The 21,170-nt window shown below is 42.2% G+C and overlaps 1 protein-coding gene across 1 annotated transcript; it reads right to left on the reverse strand.

Moving 5' to 3' along the window:
• Positions 1–209: 209 nt before the first annotated feature.
• Positions 210–21,065, reverse strand: cep131 (centrosomal protein 131). The gene is made up of 28 exons (XM_047377098.1): positions 20,864–21,065; positions 17,150–17,360; positions 16,979–17,073; positions 15,634–15,745; positions 15,351–15,478; positions 14,015–14,119; positions 13,728–13,907; positions 13,515–13,632; positions 13,331–13,441; positions 12,569–12,764; positions 12,302–12,396; positions 11,825–12,017; positions 11,646–11,740; positions 11,390–11,542; positions 11,127–11,312; positions 8,701–8,838; positions 8,471–8,596; positions 8,275–8,391; positions 8,073–8,102; positions 7,680–7,782; positions 6,581–6,782; positions 6,260–6,367; positions 5,251–5,368; positions 5,092–5,166; positions 4,721–4,863; positions 4,087–4,461; positions 2,678–2,738; positions 210–1,930 (listed from the first exon to the last, which is right to left on the reverse strand). Exons 2-28 carry the CDS (start codon positions 17,333–17,335, stop codon positions 1,859–1,861), a joined length of 3,621 nt encoding a protein of 1,206 aa, XP_047233054.1. The 5' UTR covers positions 17,336–17,360; positions 20,864–21,065; the 3' UTR covers positions 210–1,858.
• Positions 21,066–21,170: the final 105 nt, after the last annotated feature.

Below are 21,170 nucleotides of genomic sequence, written 5' to 3' on the forward strand. Positions count from 1 at the left end.
AAAAAAAAAACAACAGGTTTTGTTGGTACGGAGATATTTCAGCGATTCAGTGAAAGGTGATAAATCCTGTTCAGATTTATGGGCGGCAACCATAATTTGGATTCCAGCGGGAACAAACAAGACATCTGTGTCTCCTCATGATTTATGGACTGGGAGGGAAAAAAAAAAAACAAGCACATCATTTTTTTCGGAATGAGAACAGAGGCGAGTAACAAACTGTTTGCACTTTATTCTCTTTCTGCAGACAAACCAGTCATCGTTCAGGTCACAGTACTTTTATCAACCCCCGTGAAAACAAACAAAACAAGAACAGGCTAAATTTTAACAGGAAGCGCTGCGTTCAGGAGCTCTATGTTCAGACACATGTTTACAGATGTAGAAAATATCAGACACGGAAAATAAATCCATCGGGAATAATTTGGGACTATATAATATGAACAACAGGAGGAGTGGTGGTGAACTCGTCACACTGGGATGTGAGGGGGAACATGTGATAAATGTCTGCTGGCTCTGCTTCCAACCAGTACCCTGAAGCAGCGAAGCTCTGCCAGCGACCAGGAGAAACGGTCATTGTTCTGATCTGCATAAACCGTTACAAACCGCCAAACTCAACCTCTATTCTACAACAGCAATGTGTTTCACACATTAGATTAACAAATAAAATATGAAGAGTAAACTTTAGATTACAAAATGGCACTGTTTAAAATTAATTAATTTTCTGAAAAAAGCAACAAAAAAAGAACAGTTGACGTGTTTAACAGGATTGTTCTGTGGAGTAACACCACAATGTTAGTGTATGAGTGCAGCAATAAAGAAAAGGTGAAATAAGGAATAAATATTCAGATTTGAAGCCTTTTGGAATTTCCCATCATGCCATTCACTCTCTTGGACCTAAATAATAGGCTTTACTTCCAGGTTTAGAGATTTGCACTGCAACACAAATAAAAAGTTATAGGTGTAGGATATGAATGGCTCCTACTGAAATCGAATCCACACACACTTCCTGCGAGAAGGAAATCTGGAAACATTAAAACTGATTCCCAGCTGCTGCGAGGTGTGGAGCTGATCTCTGTTCCCCTATTGAGCTGGTTGTATTTTGTCATAGTGAAGCCTCAAGATCAACATGCCTTAAGTCACATGTGCTGTGCCCTCTCAGACCCAGCCAACCCACCCTCCTCTGTCCCAGCTCTGAAAACATTTTTTCTGGTATTCCCTCTTCCCTACATTCCCAGCATGTCCTTCTCTTCCACTTTTTCACATTCAAATACCCTCAGAACCACTCTGCAATTATCCAACCTCAAACATTCTTTGCCCAAATGTCCCATTGCTTTCTTTTTTGACATCCTGCATCCTTCCTAACTTCAGTCTGTAACCAGTCTTGGTGAATTTCATCAGAATGTTTCATTGGATCCCAACTTTAGTAGCAGGAACAGAGCTGAATCCAGGGCTGCTAGGATAAAGCTCTGTAATTAGTAGTCTCCTTCAGGGGAAACGGCGATAAAAACACGAGTCAGTGATTAAAGGGTGCACCGAGAACTTGACCTGCTTCAGGCAGAGAGCTCATGCTTGGCGTGGTAATGATGAATCCCTATAGGGAGCGACCCCTGCTGAGTCCCTCCTTTAATCTAGTGCCATCCAGTCTGTAGCAGATAAATGAGGGGAGTACCAAAGCAACACCCTCTTTTATGCCTGGAGGACAGGGTAAAGGGGGGTTTTACACTGAAACCCCGGACAGTTGCCTTTTACAAATGAGGTAGGCACATTTAAAGCCATCTGCAGTTCCACAGGTTCAGTCTTGCAGGTAGAAAATACCCCCACCAACTCAAGGGGGTGGAGATAGAGCAGGCATTCCTGTCAGTCACTTGTCCAACAGCTGCTTCCTCTGCTGCTCCCACAGAGCCTCCAGGTGGTCCGCCCTCTTCAGAGCAGCCTGTCAGAGCAGAGAAAAAATAACATTATCTACTCAGAACATGCATGATCAAATGGACTAAATACCACAGTGGACGCTCACACGACATGCTTTTACGAAAGCAGCAAGGATTCTCATCTGTAGCTTTCCTGCTGATCTGGTTTCTCACACTCTATTATGGAAAAAAGTAGCATTCCCACAAAACCTGCTACCCTGTTCATTCCTGTAGCAACAGGGAGCACAGAGGAAGTCAAAACCATGGTTCTGTTTTGGCGGGCCTGGGTGTCGCCTTTTAACAGGCCTCAACCCGAATCTTGAAGGTTTGGAAGCCAACAGTGAAACATTCAGTCTGAGGAGGAGGAAATGTTGTGAGAACATCTCGCACATTTCCTGATCAATGAATCAGAGTAACAGCTTTTTTCCTGTTTTTTAAATAAAAACTGCAGAATTTAGAGCATCTTGAGTTTTTTTTTGTGGATCAGCAGATAAGCAGAAACCATAAGCACTGCACCTTCATGTAATCAACATGAAAGTAGTTAAAAACTACTTTAGTTTCTTTAGAATCACATCTTTAACATAAACAGGATGATTAAAAAGCTGGCTTTTACAGTAAAATGTGAATTGGATACTCGTTTGATCTGTGTGCTGTGAGCTGAGTTTTTTTTATGCATGCAGGACAGGAAACAGAAAACTCATGACAGGCAGTCACTCGGGTTGGATTTAAAAACCAGATCAGGTCCAAAGAGAACCCAGCAGTCTGTGCCTCACCTCATACTGCTTCCGGAGATTATTCACAGTTTCTTCCTTCTTCAAGATGGCCGACTTCACCCTGCCAACCAAATACAGAGGAAGATTAAGAATCAGACACATTTCTCTGAAAACTCACAAGCGTTTTAATTTTGATGAATGTATGTTTTGGACAGATACTTTCTACTTTTCAGACCTAAAGGATTCAAATCTTATATAAAATCATCTTATGAGATTTAAAGCTGTGGCTGGCTTGAGTTCCTCTCTGATATTTGATCTTAAACAGACATTTAGTTTAACCAGGCAGGACCTGACATCACTAAGACCAGTGATAATTCTCACACTGGTCTTCACTGTAACACGTAGTCATAAATTAAACTGTGACATTTAAGGTTTTTTTGTTGTTTCATGAAGCTGTGGCTGCAGTGCTGTTAAACTCTCAAACTGAAAGAACCAGAATAAATCTGTGGATCATGGCTGAGAAGTCAGAGCAGGAAGTAGATACAGGTTTAACAGATCCCAACTTAAAAAAAAAAAAATCGTTTAATTAATTTTTTTAACATTAATTACAAATAACACTGAGGTGTAAGGTTGGAACGGGAGCACCTTCAGGTAATTATTTTCCAAAACTCTCTTCATTAGTTTTATTTCCAGTATATTCCTCCATAGTACAGAGTGTACTGCCCTCTGCTGGTCATTGCAGGTAAGCTCAGCATATTTGCTCAAAATGGGAAATGTAAAAAGTGCATGTTCATTGCAAAACCTCTTTAAAGTTGGTTTAAAAATATCTTTAAAGCAGAAAACTCCTATTCTGGATGAATCTCCATCATTATGAAAACACAGTGATTCATTTGGCTTTAGTCCCACATTCACCACCCTGCAGATGGATTCATCAGAGCTGCAGATCTGGTGGTGAAAAAAGTCCAACAACGATGCCACTGCAGAAGTTGAGTCAAAGCAGCAGGATTCAGCGCATTCAGAAAACAGCAAACACATTCAAACTGACAGAAATAATCTGTATAGATCTGAGGGACATGATTGTTTAATAGTTTAAGACTTCACTGGAATGACTACTGAGGAGCTTAATACTCAGTTAATTGAAATCAAATTTGTCAAAACATATTTCACATTTATGAATTCATATGAATTTCATATTAACTTATGAATGATAAAATAATATGAATCATTTTTATTAGTTTCTCCATATGTGGTTTTGTCCTGTTTTAAAAAAAATAAATCTAGGTCTTTTAAAGGGTGTTAATTTGACTAATTATAATGTTTTACTTTGTTATCTATAAGTGATATAAATGTTTTACATGTTACTTTATTGCTTTAACTTACTGTTGGGTTTTGAATATTGTTTGATTTTTCTGTTTTGATCTTTGTATTCTGTACTACTACTACTACTACTACTACTAACAAGGTCTCACCGTTGGTGGACTTCAGCCAGCTCTTCCTCCTTCTCGTGGGTGATCCTCTCCACCTCCAACCGCGACCTTGCTCGGACCTCTGACACCTCCACCTTCAGTCTGCGGTTCTCCTCCTCCGTCATCACCAGGCGGTCTGCGAACTCCTGCCTTATCACTTCGGCCAGGCTGCGGCGCTCTTCAGCCAACTTGTCTTTGGTCTGGGTGATGTCTTGGATCTCCTGTTCTTTTTGTCTGAGCACGGCCTGCAGTCGGATCAGCTCTCCCTCTGCCTCCACCTGCTGCTTCCTCAGCTCTTGCACTTTTTCCACTGCTGCCCTCTCCGAGTGCTCCAGCTCCCTCAGCTCTGCATCATACTTCTCCCTCAGGCGTTTCACCCTGAAAGAAGATTTGTTTTGTACATGAAGCCTGTTTATCCTGCCATGTTCAAACTCTAATATAAGAAGGTTTTACTGTATTGATTTTGCACCTGATCAACACAAAGACAAAAGGACAGTAAGATTGTGCCTTTGTGTTACAAACATGTTGCACCTACATAGTAAATGTTCTGAATGCTTTTAGTTGAACTGTAAACGGCTCTTTTCAACTGTTAACACAATAAAGGCTGTAAGATTGCAACAGGCCTTTATTCACATACCTGTTGTCTGCAGCTCGCTCACACGCCTCCTTGTCCTTGCTCGTCTCCTCCTCCAGGGTCCAGATGGCGAGCTCGATCTCTTTGTCTCGTTCTCGCCGCAGTTCTTCCTTCAGCTCGCGCTCACGGCTCAGCATCCAGGCTTCCTGCAGAGGCACAGAAGAAACAGACTCAGCCTGATGTCAAACAGAATCAAACCTGCAGAGTGTTACAATAGTAGAAAAGTTTGTAGAAAGGAAGCTGTTCATAATTCTTGTATTTACTGTAAGTCCTAATAGAACATCTACAAATAAACCATTATTCTGCTCAGAATATTTAGTGCTTTGTTTAACATAGAGAAAATGGGCTGGAACTGAACAATTGCTAAGATTCACCTCCTTCTTTTTATAGTTTTCTTCCCACGTCTGCTTCTCAACATCCAAACGTTCCTGCAGCATCTTCATCTCCATCTGAAACTCAAAACACCCCGCATAAGCTTCTATGCTCCTCAGAACTTGTGATGCTGATGAGAATCAGTCTTATTCCTTCCTCACCTGGTGCCTCCTCTCTTGCTCCTCTCGGCTCTTGTCCGTCTCCTCCCTGAGAGCTCGACCGGCCAGCGAGCTGTTCTCCTCCAGCTGCCGCCGCAGCTCCTCCAGCTCGCCTCGCTGCCTGGAGCCAAACACAAACAGAGCTCAGAGAAGGAGTCTCTTCATGAACAGACTACTGTAGCGAACATATAAACCTACATTTCCGACATATTCTATATTGTTACAGGATCTTAGTGACTTTAAATGTCTTTTAGGCTTTTAATAGTATTAACATGAGACAAGCCAAACCAGGTTGGCATTGGAGCTTTTTCTCCATATGGTCCACCTTGAAGGATTAGTGACTAAATAAAGTACCGTGGTGACGTTAGCCCTGCCCTAAGACTGTGGTAAGAATGTAATATGGCGCCTCACAAAAATATTCACACCCCCTTTAATTTTTGCACATTTTGTCGCGTCACAACCTTTCATGTGTTCAATTAGGACTCTGTGTAATAGACTAACACAAAACAGACACCTGCCATCTGTCTCCGGGTTGAGGCTGAAATGTCAGAGGTGGGTTGAAGTTAACCTGCGACTGTTGCACCTCTGAGACACAGTCATGTAATGGCTGCCTTATAAAAGGGTTAGCCTGCTACATGCTGTAGGATGCAATGCAGCAAGGACAGTCTATCAAAGATGGTCTCTGCTGGCAGATTCAAGGCAGAAAACAACTAGACTTTAGTCTAGGGTAGTTTCTCCAGTAAGTGGTATTGCTCATAAATTAGAACAAATTGAAAGTTCCACATCAGCGATGTGTTTGAGCCTTTAGATTAGGACATTTTCAGCATACATTTCACCACATAGCTGTACATTAACCCTGCTGAATTTCACGGCACCTCTCCTTTGGTTCCATGACTCTGCTGCTTTATGAGGGAGCTACAAACAATTAAGAGCAAATAGAAAATATCTGCAAATAAAGAGCAAACTCCTTTAGGCTGCTGTGGACAACTCTTCAGGAGACCCGAGGCCTCACCTGGCAGCCAGCTCTGCCAGCCTCTCCTTCTCATCAGCTACTTCCTTGTAGAGACGCCTCCTCTGCTGCTGCAGAGACAGCTCCTCCTCCTGCAGCTGCTTCTCATACCTGACAGTTACATACAAAAAAAAAAGGTCAGTCTGACATTAAACAAGCTGCAGGGTTTCACTTCAGTAACGAACCATCATCCCAGAGGGGAAAGAAAGAAAAACTGTGTGGACCATTCAGAACCAAGGATGGCCATTTCCATTTTTCAGTGATATTTTCCTGAAACGTTTTACAAAAGAACCCTGTGGTGTGATGACATCATCAGACACTTACCTCTGCTTAGCCAGCTCCCTCTCTCTCTGACACTGCTCCTCCTTCTCCGTCTCTAGCTGCTGTCGCAGCTCCTCACACTGCCGGACGTATCTCTGAGCTGCTCGTTCGTCGGCCTGCAGCAGCTCTGCTTCGTGCAACGTTCGCAGCTTCTTCAGGTCCTGTTTGTGCTTTGAGATCAGCTTCTGGACCTCCGGCTCCAGCCCTGACAGGAGAGGAAGAGGAAGTGAGAGGTTTATTCAATGCAATTCAATTCAAAAATACTTTATTAATCCCAAAAATTAATAGCCAGTAGAAACTCCTGACATTTACTCCACAGCTGATAAAACACTTTTTAGAGTAAATATAGCAAGGCCGGTTTTTTTTCTATTGGCTGCAAGATGTTTCCATTAAGAACAAAGGATTAACAGGAAATATAAAATGAAATTTGATTCGGGATTTGATCCAATTCATGCTTTCAAATGCCAAAAAGGCATGTTCACAAATGCATCACTATGCTTACCACTATTTTATTGAGATACAAACCAACAGAAGTGGTAATAAGTAGTTTTTACCTGAAACTTTAACTTTTGACTTTATTTCTTAGCAGCCCTATTGGATCTTGAAGAGGAAGATGCTCAGAGACCTTCAACTTTTTAAGTCAATATTACAACTTCAGAGGTGTTCTTGTTGTACTCCAGGTGGGGAACACGTCATTTTTCACTGACCTTCTGCAGACAGTTCATTTTGCAATAATGAACACTGCATAATTTAAAAACATTTCCAATTGTAGTCTGAGGCAGAAAGGCACAAATCAGCATTGTGACTGTGTTTTAACTTGTAGGCAGTTATTTTCTGCAGAAACAATCTGTGACGCTGTGCTATTGAGCTTTACGTCTATTTATACACACTCCCATAATGTCTCATAGTAGGCAATGCTGCTCATTTTATTACAACACTGAAACTGAACATGAAGTTTGATTTAAGCATACAAACAAGGCACATTTAGCCAATTTTGCTAAATAAATGTAAAAAACAATGATTAATTGGATTTTAGGCTCAATCTGTTTTAAACAACTTTACCATGAAATATTTTATCTCAGGTTTTTTTTACCGACTCTACCTTTGATTGTGATCTCTTTGATCTTCTTGGTTTTGTCATCGATCCATTTCTCTCTGCGGATCTTCTCCGTGGCGCTCATCAGGTCCTTCAACTTTTTAATCTCCTGCAGATAAGGGTCGTTAGAGTGTAACTAACCAGAGAAATAAAATCAGAACCTAATGAAGACATTCCTTAAAGGAGCAGGCAGAAGCCATGTTTGTAAGAGACAGACATGAGCTGGGAACAAACAGTGGCACAAAGAAAATGATCTGAGGTATAAATGTGATGAAGACTCACATGCAAACATACTGCCCCTGAGACGTTATGTCAGACATATCAATGAAGGGAGAAATAAAAAAAGAAAGAAGGCATGAGCCAAAAGTGCCACAGATTCAGACAAGAAAATGCAGTTACCTCACACAAGGGGCCGAGAATTTGCCACACCTACAAGGTGAAAAAGAACAGGTAACCCCACAAGAAAGAAGAGAAGAAAAAAAACGGAGGGTGAGAAGAGAGAATTAAACAGAAGCAGCACCAGAAGAAAGCAAATTATGGTCAGAGGAAAAGGCAAAACACAAACACAGTAGTTTATAGTGAAGCCATGAGTCTAACTCACCATTTCATGCTGCTGTTGCATATGCGCGATCTTCTTGGTGTACTTCTGGTCCACCTGCTTTAGCTCGGACACCACGCCTTCACAGTGCTCACTCAGAGCTTTTTTATCATTGATCAGCTAAGGACAGACAGAAAAACTCAGGGCAAACAGCAAACATAGGACAGAAGTCAGGTGTTTTTTAAAGCTGGGTGCTCACCTGGTCTATGAAGGTCAGGTGTCTCTGGATGGTGGCTTCATACTGTTCCTTCTGGAGCTGGAAGTTCCTGCTCAGCTCCTTCTCTGTCTCCTTCACGTGTCTCACTGTCAGTTCCCTCTGCTGAGTCTACAGTGGTGAAAAAACACAAACAAATAAACCACCGGAGGCTGTAAATAAGCCATCCAACAAGAAAAAAATAAATAAATAGTGTCCACTGTCGTCTTTCCCACCAATGCAGCCTGCAGCATGTTGACGGTGCGTTTCTTCTCCTCAAGCTCCAGTTTGATCCTCATCATGGAGCTGCTGACTTCAGCCGCGGTGGCCGACACATGATCAACACCAAGCAGCTCCTCCTCAGACAACACGGCCTGACATCGACAACAACCAGTCAGCTCAACGTCAACAGGTATCATTCCACAGTTTTAGTTTAAAATAGAGACGCACTGAATAAAAACACCCTGCTGATGACTGGAATCAGCACAAATTAAAAGATCGGATCTTTTTTCGATCAGTGAATGCACCACACCTTACTGCTACCTGCCTAAACCGGCTCAGTTATGGTTGAGGTGCAAACACACCCTCCATTTCTGCTACCTGTGCGACCCCTTCTCTATTCCAATGGTTATAATCAGTCTGACAGAGGGAGGTATCCCCAATCCTTGTGGTTTTTAGTATAACAATGACCACCAGTGGGACCCTTTGTGGGGTTCCTTGAGACGACATTGTTGTAAATAAGCGCCGTTTAACTAAATAATCTGAACTGAAACTATCTGTGTAGTTATGCTGCTATAGGCTTAGGCTGCTGGAGGACATAACGACCACTTTCACCCTCTTTGCTACATTCTCACACTACTCTCCAATTTTGCATTATTTGCTGTTATTTCAGATTTTAACTTTGCACGGTGGTGCAGTTGGTAGTACTGTTGCCTTGCAACAAGAAGGTCCTGGGTTCGATTCCCGGCATGGGGTCATTCTAGATGGAGTTTGCATGTTCTACCCGTGCATGCGTGGGTTCTCACCGGGTACTCCGGCTTCCTCCCACAGTCCAAAGACATGCCTGTTAGGTTAATTGGTAACTCTAAATTGCCCTTAGGTGTATGAATGAGTGTGTGCTTGGTTGTTTGTGTGTTGCCCTGTGATGGACTGGCGACCTGTCCAGGGTGTACCCTGCCTCTCGCCCATAGACTGCTGGAGATAGGCACCAGCTCCCCTGCGACCCACTATGGAATAAGCGGTAGAAAATGACTGACTGACTTTGTTCTCTCTTTTCTCTTCCTAGAAGCTACACCTGGCCTGACTCTGTGTCTGCCTGTGACACCTTTCTGGAGAGGGGAATTGTCCAAGCTTGTGCGGGCAACAACTTAATGCTCACCCTCTACCGATGATCCACTTGGCCCTGTCTTTCAGTGTTTAACCCTTTCTCTCTCCTAGACATAGTAATTGACTGAGCTTTTACTGTAACTAATTATATGTGCTCTCTTTCAGACTCTAACCTTGAAAACTGGCTCAAAGTTTATCTGTTCTTTCTTTCTAGGTGAAACAACTAAAGGAGCTACATCCATTAACATTTACTTTTCCTTCCCATAGAAAGTACTCCTGGATCAGTGCTTCTTTGTTCTCTTTGTGTCTCTGCTCTGTTCTCTCAAACCCCCAGTCGGTCGTGGCAGATGGCTGCTCACACTGAGCCTGGTTCTGCTGGAGGTTTCTTCCTGTTAAAAGGGAGTTTTTCCTCTCCACTGTCGCTACATGCATGCTCAGTATGAGGGATTGCTGCAAAGTCAACGCCAATGACTGTCCACTGTCTCTACATGCTCATCCAGGAGGAGTGAATGCTGCAAGTCTCTGACTGGATACAATCTGCTGGGTTTCCTTAGACAGAAAAACATTTTATCCAATTTGAATAAATAACTGAATCTGACTGAACTGTTCAATGGTTACGATTAATAGGAATGTATGTACCTGACTTTTGTGAAGTGCCTTGAGACAACATGTGTTGTGAATTGGCGCTATACAAATAAAACTGAATTGAAACTGAATTGAATTGCTACCAGACTGAGCTAACAACAAGCTGTTACTGACTGAAGAAGACAATGTGTTTCTATTCAGTATTAGGGAGGTGTTGAAGTCAAGAGTCATAGTGATGTAGGAAGATGCCAGTGGTTCATTCAAGCTGAGAAAGAGAGAAATATTCTTAGCAGTAGTTTGAGCTTTCAAACTCTCTCTGTCATGGAACCTGGAACATGGAGCCTTTAGCAAATCTAACAGTTGAGGTAAGGATATTCATCTGTTAGGAAGACACAGTTTCCCTGCTACTATGAGACTTTAAAGACTGTTTAAAATACTTAAAATAATATGTGTTCTTGTCTCCAAATGATAAAATCTGGTTTGACATTGACATCCATCACACAGAGATGTGGTGCTGCTGCTCATAGTATGATAATTAATTTATGCTCACAGCAGGAAGAGTAGAAACATTTGGAATTATGCTCCTGTATCAATCCAATAGATTTAAAAAGAAATTGAAATTGCAGATAACAGCAAGTCAAAACTATATTAAAATCAAACACTGCTAAACAGCCACAAACGTCTGATCAATGCATCTCTAGTTGTTAAATGGCCTGTCCCATAAAAAAATGTGAAAAAGAAATTTGCCCACCTCTCTATGTGACCCAGAGGTGACCGATCGTGGCCTTTCCTGTTCTGACTTCTCCATCTCGTCTAGGAAGCTCATAATGCTCTGCAGCTTGGCCTCAGAGAGCAGAGCACCCCTGTCTGGCAGTGCAGGATTGTGATTGAGCTGGCCATGGCGCTCCAGGTTATCCGTGGTCAGAGAGTCCCCGTCCTTTGGTGAGGTTCAGATGTGAGCTGGATTCCACCAGTTTCTTATAGTTTGAGAAAAAATAAAAAGGCAACACTGACCTCGTCTATCCAGGCATACTTCTCCTTCCGATAGCACCTTGGCTCTGACAGTTTCTCCGGCTCCTGCTCCAACAGCTTCAGGGTGTCCAGCAGCTCATTCAGGGTAGTTTTAGACTGAGCTACCTGCCGCTGGTCCTCCACACTAACTGACCTCTGCAGGAGCACATGCAGCGCACAGACGTTTGACAAGCTCAAAAATGTGACCAGACGCAAGAATTGCACAGAAATACTAAACTGGAAATATCCTGTCCCTTACCTGGGAACATTGGGATCCTCTGTGATGTGAAAAACCTGGGGAAACTGCTCTGAACCCAAGCTCCAATCCATCATTTACAACATTTAAATTAAAGTCTGGAGAAAGAAACAAACCCAGTTCATTTATTCTGAAACCAAAAATGCTTTCACGAAGACACTGTCGTACGTGACAGGTCACACCTGTGTTCTTAGTTTTGGTGTCTGTGGGAGACTTTGGGTTGTTGTTGCTCAGTGAGACTAGACTGTTGTTGGTCGGAGGGATCCGTAGAAGTTTTTTCTGTCCTTCTGCACCAGTTTGTCTCTGGTTTTCAAGCTCCACTTCGGATACATGGTGTTCCTCTGCCGTCCACTGTGCTGGTCTCTGCTGCAGCTCCTGTAAGAGACCACCAGAAGGAGACAAAGAAGAGTCAAACAAAACAAAAAAAACCACCGTTACTCAGGAAACTTCTTTTAAAAGCCCAACTCAGAAACATTGTCTAAGGTCATCGTTAATTAAACAGCCTCAGATGTGTTCGCCTGAGGCAGAGCGAGACGAGTCAGACCATATTTTATGTGCTGAGCGGAAAACCTGGGCTGAGTTTTCCACTCAGCACAGAAGAATGAAAGAGCTGGAGGTTAGGATGGTTTGTGAGGAGAGAAGATAAAAAACACACACACCTGGGAGCACTGAGATCCTTTCTTACTGGATAAAGCAGGAGAAATGGCTCTGAAGCCCAACTCTCCTAAGTCAGATGTGATGTTTAAATTAGAGTCTGTAGAAACACATAACCAGTCAGTGATGGTCCAACATGTCAAATCAACCAGTCTAATACAACCAGAATATATGTAGATGTTTGGAGGAGAACATCCTGCTAGCCAGGATGAATTATATGCAAACATACTAAAAAGTTCAGTATTGACTGCAAACAGCAGAGACCCACAGACCTGTGTTCTTAGTTTTGGTGTCAGTGGGCGACATGGGGGAACTGTTGTTGTTCGGGGAGGTCGGGCTTCTGCTGGTGATGGAAATCTCGGGCTGCTTCTTCCTTCCCGCGCCACCAGTTTGCCATAGGTTTTCCAGCTCTGACTCTGCTGCTTGGGGCACCTCTGCAGTTTGCTGAGCTCTTTTCTGCTGCAGCTCCTGCAACACACAACCAGAAAGAGACAGAGGACAATATAGTAATATTATATTTCGATACTATAAACACTTATAAATACATCAAATACAATAATTAAGAAATAGTTGTAATAAAGCACATATGGTCATCATAAAGCAGTCTTTTACGTATTTTACGTCTGTGATCTACATAAACATTTGACTAAATGGCACAGCATTTTGTGTTACTTGGTCTTTATGATGCTGTTTGTTCCCTAATGTTCTCTAAGCAACCTCTGAAGCCTTCATAGAGCACCTGGATTAATACTGAGATTTAATTACACACAGATTACTTCTTGATGCAGTTGGCTGAACTGGGTTTTACTTTAGGGTTTCAGAGTAAAGTGTACTAAACCTAAATATCTTTCACAAATTTGCCATTTGTAAAAATATTTCAAGTACTTGAAAACGTCTGCTACTTCTTGTTGGCCTGTCACATAAAATACTAAAGGCGCTGTGTGAGAGTCAGCTTGACTACAGTTTTGACTTCATTTACCCAAACTGTCTCCGTGAAATCAGCTGAAGTGAATTAGTGCAGTAAAGGTTTGTACCTGGATGGCAGCGAGACGGGCAAGACGAGCTTTCTCCTCACGAATCCGCTTCCTTTCTTCACCTCGCCGCTGCTCCAGATGATCGTCCTCCTCTTGTCTCCCTTCGCACTCCTGCAAATGGAAACTTGTTTCAATGCAACAGGAAGAGCAACACTGCTAAAACCACAGAAGGACTAATAAATACCTTTCTTTTATTGGTGAGAATTTGTTCAAGGGCCACCTGGTGGCTTTGTTTCCTCTTGATGTGACGCCTGTACCAGCGCTGGATGGTGACTGCAGCTTGGTTCACCTGCTGAATAAACCTTCAGGTACAACACATGAGCTGTGAGCCACATGCGAGAACACCAACAGTAAAGTAAACGTTTCCTCGGAAGGATCACTGCTCAGCAGCTCCCACCTTTCCGCCTCCTCCTCTGTGACTTCCCTCCTCCGCGGTGGGACTGGGCTGCAGTGTTGAGCCGACACCAGAGATCTGTTGTTGGAGATGGAAGACGAGGAGCAGAAATTCTTCTGAGACTTTGTGACAGAACCGTTCTCCAGCAGGACCTCATCGTTTGCTGTGGCCTTTAGGATGTTGCTGGAAATAAAGAATGATCTGTAAGTCAGAAAAATCTGAAGGCAGCATCCTTTTAGTTTTAACTGAAGAATTTGCTGATTCCCTGACAGAGCAGGACTGAAACCTACTTGAAAGATGGCTTCTGGTTTGAGCTCTTTGGTGTAAGCGGCTTCTCAGGGTTGTTATTGTGCAAAATAGTGGTGACAGAGTTTCCCACAGCTCCCTTGTTGCTCCTGCAAAAAACAAATATTAGCTTTAAAGCAGGAAATAATAATTTAATATATCTCTACTTCCTTACCTAACCTTGCCAAGGTACACTGCCAGCTATGTGTTTTGGCATTACTGGTAAAGATGTGGAAAAAAGAACCTTAAAACTAAATTCATCTTTCATTGCAGCAGCATAATCTCACAATCTCAACTTAAAACCTAAGAAATAATTAATTTAAACAAAATCCCTGATAATAGTTGTTGGTTTCCCTGAGATTTATTTTAAAATGTATAAAACGGAATTTTTTTTTTATGGTTTTCCTTTTATGTTGATCAGTGTCTAGAAACTTGAAATCAGTAATCATAGACTTTCTGTTTCACCACAGCATTAAAATGATTTGTTCATGTTAGCCACAGGGCTTAACAAAGACAAAGGTTTTTCCACAATAAGCAGAAAGCAGGATGGTAAAGGAGGATCAGAAAACCTATAAAAAAAACTCCCAGAGTCTCCATAACAACCATTAACAACTACCAAGATGCAAACTGGTTAAACATCAACGGCTCGGTTTATTAATATAGAACTAATTCACAATTAATTTAAGTTCAAAACACATCCCAAGGAAGAAAAAGGCCCAATGACTAACCAACCAAGATAATGACCCAAAGAATTTATTCACCAGACATAAAATAAAGCTTCTTCCATGGATATATCAGTCTCCAGACATGAATCTAGCAGAGAACCTGGTGGGTGAGCTGAGGAGAAGAGAGCAGGAGAGTATCTAAGAACATTGGTCAAATATTAGAGGAGATGTTCTGTCCTAGTATTAACAGAAACAGTACCAATTTCTGCGCTTTTTTAGTTCTTAAAACAATTATTTCCTAATATGCGGGTTTGCCCCGCTGAAAAAAAGGTCGCTATCAGTGACAGATTATGATGCAACAACATTTATTTATTTTAGGGCTTTTTACTAACCATTAACAGGGGTGCGATACATTTGCCAGGACTGTATTACAAGCGTTAGTAGAGGTTTAGACATACCCTCTCCACAGGCTGTGAACTTAGCCTGCACGGTTTTTTAATTTTAAAGAGGAAAAACAATGATGGTGTGGGAGTACATCACTGAAAACGGCGCTATCAGGTGCCATGATCAGCAGTTATGAAACATGAGAAGATCCCCAGATCCAGAGCCAAGCACAGCAGGTAGAAAGCTAGGCTGCAATATGTGTGTGTGTGTTTTGTTTTTTTTTGCTACCCACCTGTTGTTGGCAGTGAAGGTGGCAGCCAGAGGGATGCCAGGCTCTTTTTTCTTCAGGCTGGTGGGAGGGTCCATGTTGCCGGTGCTACGGGAGGTCGAATATGGCGGAAAGGTCCTGGGCTGATCATCCTTTAAAAGAGCAGAACCTTTGTTTGTTTTACACCACCGGTAAACATTTGGCAACATTTTTATTCTGACATCAGAAACTGGTTATACAGCAGTTTCTGGTGGTGGAACTGATTGGGTGATGTAAGAAATGTCAGGGTGTGTTTGATCGTACACACCAGGATGTTCCATGTGGTTCTCTCTGGGGAGGTCTTCCTGAGGCTCGCCAGTTTCTTTCGTCCATCAGAGCTGCCATCGAACAGAGTCAGGTAGTCCTCACTATGCTCCTGACTGAAAAACACACGAAGCAAACATGTTTATTCCATAAGTAGAACAAGTGACTCCTTAAAGAAGCCAACATGGCAGCGTTAGGCCAACATAAGTTTCATATTTGTCATTAAATGTGAGCATCAGCAGGTCCTCTGGTAAATTTTCTAACAGTTTGGATCATAGCAATGCAGGGAAGCAGCTTTTTGTGTTTAACTGTTGTCATGGCAGCTGGATAAAAGGGCCTGATCCCGTTCTGTTCTTCTGGAATTTAGTGTGCTGCAGCTGACTGTCTGTTCGAGGGAAACTCTGTGATGGATTCCATGTAAATGTGTCCATATGTTGATCCTGAGGACCTTGAGCCTCTCGGACCATGATGAACAGATGCAGGGCGACCTCCTGTCTGGTTGTGTCTGTCTGTGAAAGAGTATAACTGAATCCGTAGGTCTTCAGAAGGAGGTGGGGGTGCAGCCAGCTGGCCTAGTGAAAAGCTATCTGACTACACTATTCAGGCAGCACATTCCTCCAGTTTGTGCTCCACGAGGGATAAATGCAGGAGGGAGGGGGTGTTGAGTGACCCACTGAGATTTCATGGACTCTAAGAGGGTGCTGGGGGTATTTTCATTGCCCCCCCCCCCCACCCCAGGCCAGCTGAAGCAGAGAGGAGGAGGAGGCTGGCAGCAGCTGCTGGACAATTGAATGTGAACATGCACACACACTCCTCTCTTTTTACTAGCTTCTGGTGGAGGGGGTAACCTGACCCACGTTCTGGCCATCCCCCTCTAATACAGAACAAAGAAGGCCCGGATACCCCCAAGACCCCAGAAACAATCTCCCAGCTTCTCCCTACACGATAACTTAGGAGATGGAGCACCACAACTCCTATTGTCTGAAATGATGAAGCTTCAGGGCCGCCAGCTGTCGCACACTTAAGAGAGGCTTCGGTTTAAAGAGCTCAACGACAGAGCGCAGCGCCACACTATCACAGCTTCCAGACTGTTTGTGTTATCTGAAACACCCAAATCCTTCAGATTTTGAGGTCTGTGTGTTTCTTGAAAGGTTGTTTTAGAAGCTGATGTGAACATGGAGCTGGCTCAGCCTGAGGCTCTGCAGACACGAACCAGCACATCCTGTTCTGATCACAGTTCACTGAGGCAATGTCAGTGATAAGAACCGGGCAAAACTGGTCTGACTTACAGAGATGAGATGAGATAATCATTAGAAAATAGACACTTCTGAATCAGCATGCGTCTTCACCTTAAACTAAGGTTAGCCTGCTGGTTGACCTGAGTGGTGCTGTTGGACCGCCTCAGGTTCTTGATGGAACGGCAGCTCCCGGTGTTGGTGTAGCTCTGCGGATTGAAAAGCTTTGTTGGGAATGGCAAGGAAGAGTCCATTTCAAACAAGCAGTTTTAAACAGAAACCCACCAGCGCGTTGCGTTTCCCTCTGCCGTCAGCAGCCACAAATACCGACACAGACCGAGAGAAATGCTTCCCTGGAGATGCACTGCTGGGTCGTTTGGATACGGAGAGCCGGGAGCCGAGCAGGCTGAGTTCCGGGGCATCTCCAGGGGAACCTGTCGGGATAGACGAGGGGCTGCGTGTGGTATGCATCGTGCTAAAACCTGGAAAATAAATTCTAGAAAGAAACAAATCATAAGAGTCATGGGTGAGAATGTTTTTTTGTACGAGCAAGAAGGAGTTCTGTCCAGCTTTAGCTAGTTTAGACAACTAAAGTCAGAAGCTATCATTGCTAATAAACAGTTCATATTAGTTGGGGTTGTCAAGAAAGCGGTTTAGATGCCACCTTGACAAAATACATTTTAAAAGCTTTGCATGAGTTTTAAAGTGTTACTATTTCAGAAAGGTTTTCTGCCTCAGTTACAAACCACTTTATTTTCAACATGGTGGACAGACCAGACGACCTCATGGAGACATTTAAGGAACTTCATTATGATTCTCTAGCCAATACATCTGTTGAGATCGAGGAATTCCTCTGCATCCATAAAATTTGTGAGCAGTATTGACTGCTGGTGAAATAATTTCCTTATTAATCAGGTGTACTAGGTATTGTCTAATCTGAGCCTTTAGGTTCTAAGGGTATACTGATGGAGGAGGTTGTAGTGACACACCTGTCACTGTTTGACTCTCTAGAGACTTTTGCTCTCCGGTTCCGGGTCATATGACCAGATGGATTCTAGGAAATAGTGAATCTTATCCCGAGCTTCCAAACAGTTACACCTCTGTGGTTATGTACAAGCCACCATCGTTGTGACTACGTCAATACTCTCCCCCATCCCTTATTTGTTGTTTAACTGTTACACCAACATTCACTTACGATTGGCTGATCGGTCCCTCATGATAACTGTTCTCCTAGCAGATTGCTGAGAAACTGTTCTGTGTTTGCAGAGCCAGAACCAGAGAACCCAGCAGGAAGCCTTGCCTAACCAGGTCAGAGCCAGGATTGATCAAAATGTGGAGATCTGATTGTGATAAATGGTTCTTCTTTGCCTCTCTAAAATATTTCAGCCGTCAGTTAGTAAACCTTTTCAACCGTGCCCTCTTTGCAACAATAGCTCAATGCTAGTGTGATCCAAGGTGTAGATCCTCCAGGACATTAGCAGTTTGTTCCGACACGCAGTCAACGACATTGGCAGATGTGGAGCTGAAGAACCCAACCCGGTTCAGAAAAGAGATGAACATTTATTCCAAGCATTTCTGGAGACAAGAGCTGATGGATTATCTTGGTGGCTTTGAGAGGTTTGACGTTTTCCTTCTTAGACTGAGGTGAGTTTAAAATGTCCAATTCTGACTTAAGAAAAAAGTAAAAAATATTTAGCAGGATAACATATTTGAACTCATGCATTCATGGTTTGCATAATAATAATGTAGTTGGTCAACTGGATAGAGTCTTACTGCTCTTAACGCGCTAACATCTGATGCATGTTTAGTGGCTGAGATCCTAAAGCTTACAGAGAGCCGCAGGGACATCCTAAAAATGTAGGTTTATTGTAATCAATATGATCATTGCAATTATCAGCAATAGTATCACAAATAATGTTGAGACTGGTAATGGCACAAGAGAATAAACTCTCTATAACAGATTTATAGGAGAAGGGCTGCCATTTACTGCAACACAGAAGGACCTGAGCTTCAGTACAGTCTGCTTGGTCTCTTCTTGTCTACAGCTTCACTGTTGAGTCGGAGCCAGTATGTTGTCCAGGTGAACGCATCTGCCTCTTTTCCCATGATGGAAACGGTGTTTCTTGATTCCCCTAAAACTTATCAACAATCACACCAGTTGTCTTGTTGACATTGAAGATGAGATGATTGTTGCTACACCATGCCACAAGCTGTCCACCAGTTCTCTGTGCTCTAGTCCATCTCTGATACTCCTAACAACTTTGGGCAGATGACGGGACACTGTCTTGCATTGAAGTAATATTTGAAGTTACATTTTAACAGTTTGTTTGATGAAGTCAATTTAACATGTTGTTAACATGAGGACTCAGTGAGCTGGACCACGGCTACAGAAGAAACAGTAACCTGCCGGGCCCAAACAACAACCACTCACTAAATTCCCAGCCCCTGGAAGAACATGGAATGAAGCGAATTATGTTTTCAAATAGTTTACTCTAAACTAAAGCTCAACAATCAGATTTCTGACCTAAATAACTTAAGGTATTTATGGTGGACAACCACTCCAAGACCAAAACACTTTGGCTTAGGTGGCTAAAAAGCTACTTTTGGGTACAAACTTTGACCCAGTCAGTGACAGATAGTTAAGGGTGTTGAATAATCTGCAGCTTAATTTAAACTCTTTGTGGCAGATTTGTGCAAACTGCAGTAAAAAGTGACCCTAAAGATGCTTTTAATGTAATAAGGCCAGAGCCGACCCCAGGTTTTAAGCGGTCCAAAATGACATTTAATTTTGGCCAATCTCTCCACACAGCTCAACCAATAACCCCTTTAATATTTAAACATTTATACTATGTTAATAAAAAGAAAAAAACTTAACGATTAAAATCAGCACACAATATAAAACCATTAGTACACAATGTGTTATTTGAATCACACCAGTCACTTCACATTATCTATAGGATAATAGCACTAAAAGCAATATGCAATTGTTTCACTTCATTGGTGGATATGCTACTGGTCGCCTCAAAACCAGCTTTTTCCTCGCTATTGCGGGATGAAGTTCCAATAAATCCTGTTGGTAAAAAACAGAATATCATTTAGCTATTTATTAAAGAAAAAATATATATTATTGAGGTTTTGGTCCAAAACATCTGAAAATGAGTGTCTGAGATTTTGTTTTATAGCAATAAAGTAATGTTTAGATTTATGTATATTACATTTGTCATCGAAAAATTTGAAAATGATTTATTTTAATTTTAGAATGTAATTATAGAAAAAATAATGTAAGCTAAAAGCCTTTTAGTTTCAAGGCTGAATATTTTCTTTTGCTGTTTTTCAGTGAAAATATATTCTACAGTAACACATGACTTGTAGGCTGAATAAAGGGACAATGACAAGGTAAATAACTGACATTTAATCCAACCACTAAAAAAAGGCAGATCATATTTCAGACATTGTTTGTTGAATGTTTCCTGGCAACATCTAAAAGGAAATCTGAAATGAAGCACTTTCTTTCATTTTAGATTGTAAGTTTTCACAGGTTTCAGAAGCTTTATATGAAATACATAAAACTATTTTTTAAATGCTGCTAACATACCTAATAACAGAAAGCTCATTATGTATGAGTAATACTGGTAAGAAAATGCAACAGTAAATCTGACTTTTGTAATAAATGTTCCTAGGTGGCCCTGCCGGTGAGGGGGCCCTTAGCAGCTGCCCAATTTGCTTTTGAATACAGCACATTTCAACACCTGTAAGTTAACACACTACAACACACATTTAAATTATATTACAAAAAGGTAAATGCTCCATACGGTTACGTTAATATTTCAGTTATTAGTTAAATTGGTCATTTCATAATTCCAGATTCAGTTAAAATGATAAAAACAACCAAATGTGTCTCATTAGCAGAACACTAAATACGGTGTTTTTTAAATGAAGTCTGGTGGGAGCGTTTCAAGCTAACTGTTCTTTAACGGTCTCAAAAAGCCAAACACAAACCGGTTTCTTCTCTGAAGGAAGGTCTCTCTTCACGGACGGGATGGCATCATGGCTGATAACCTGCAGTTTGATCCCAGAGCCGCGACGTTATTTCCAAAACAATCCTGTGATAACTAGTGAAAGTCCTCGGTGGACGCTGGAGCAAATAACGCGTATGATCATCTCTGTGGTAACAACACGGGCAATCCCCGCCCCCCGACGTCAGCCATTGGTTGACACGGAAACATCGTTGCCGTAATCTTTCATCTGATTGGTCTAGGAGAAGCGTCAACCTACTGATTATTAGAGGCGTGTCTTCCTAGATGTT

Source organism: Girardinichthys multiradiatus, chromosome 10 (assembly GCF_021462225.1).
Source record: "Girardinichthys multiradiatus isolate DD_20200921_A chromosome 10, DD_fGirMul_XY1, whole genome shotgun sequence".
NCBI lineage: Eukaryota > Metazoa > Chordata > Actinopteri > Cyprinodontiformes > Goodeidae > Girardinichthys > Girardinichthys multiradiatus.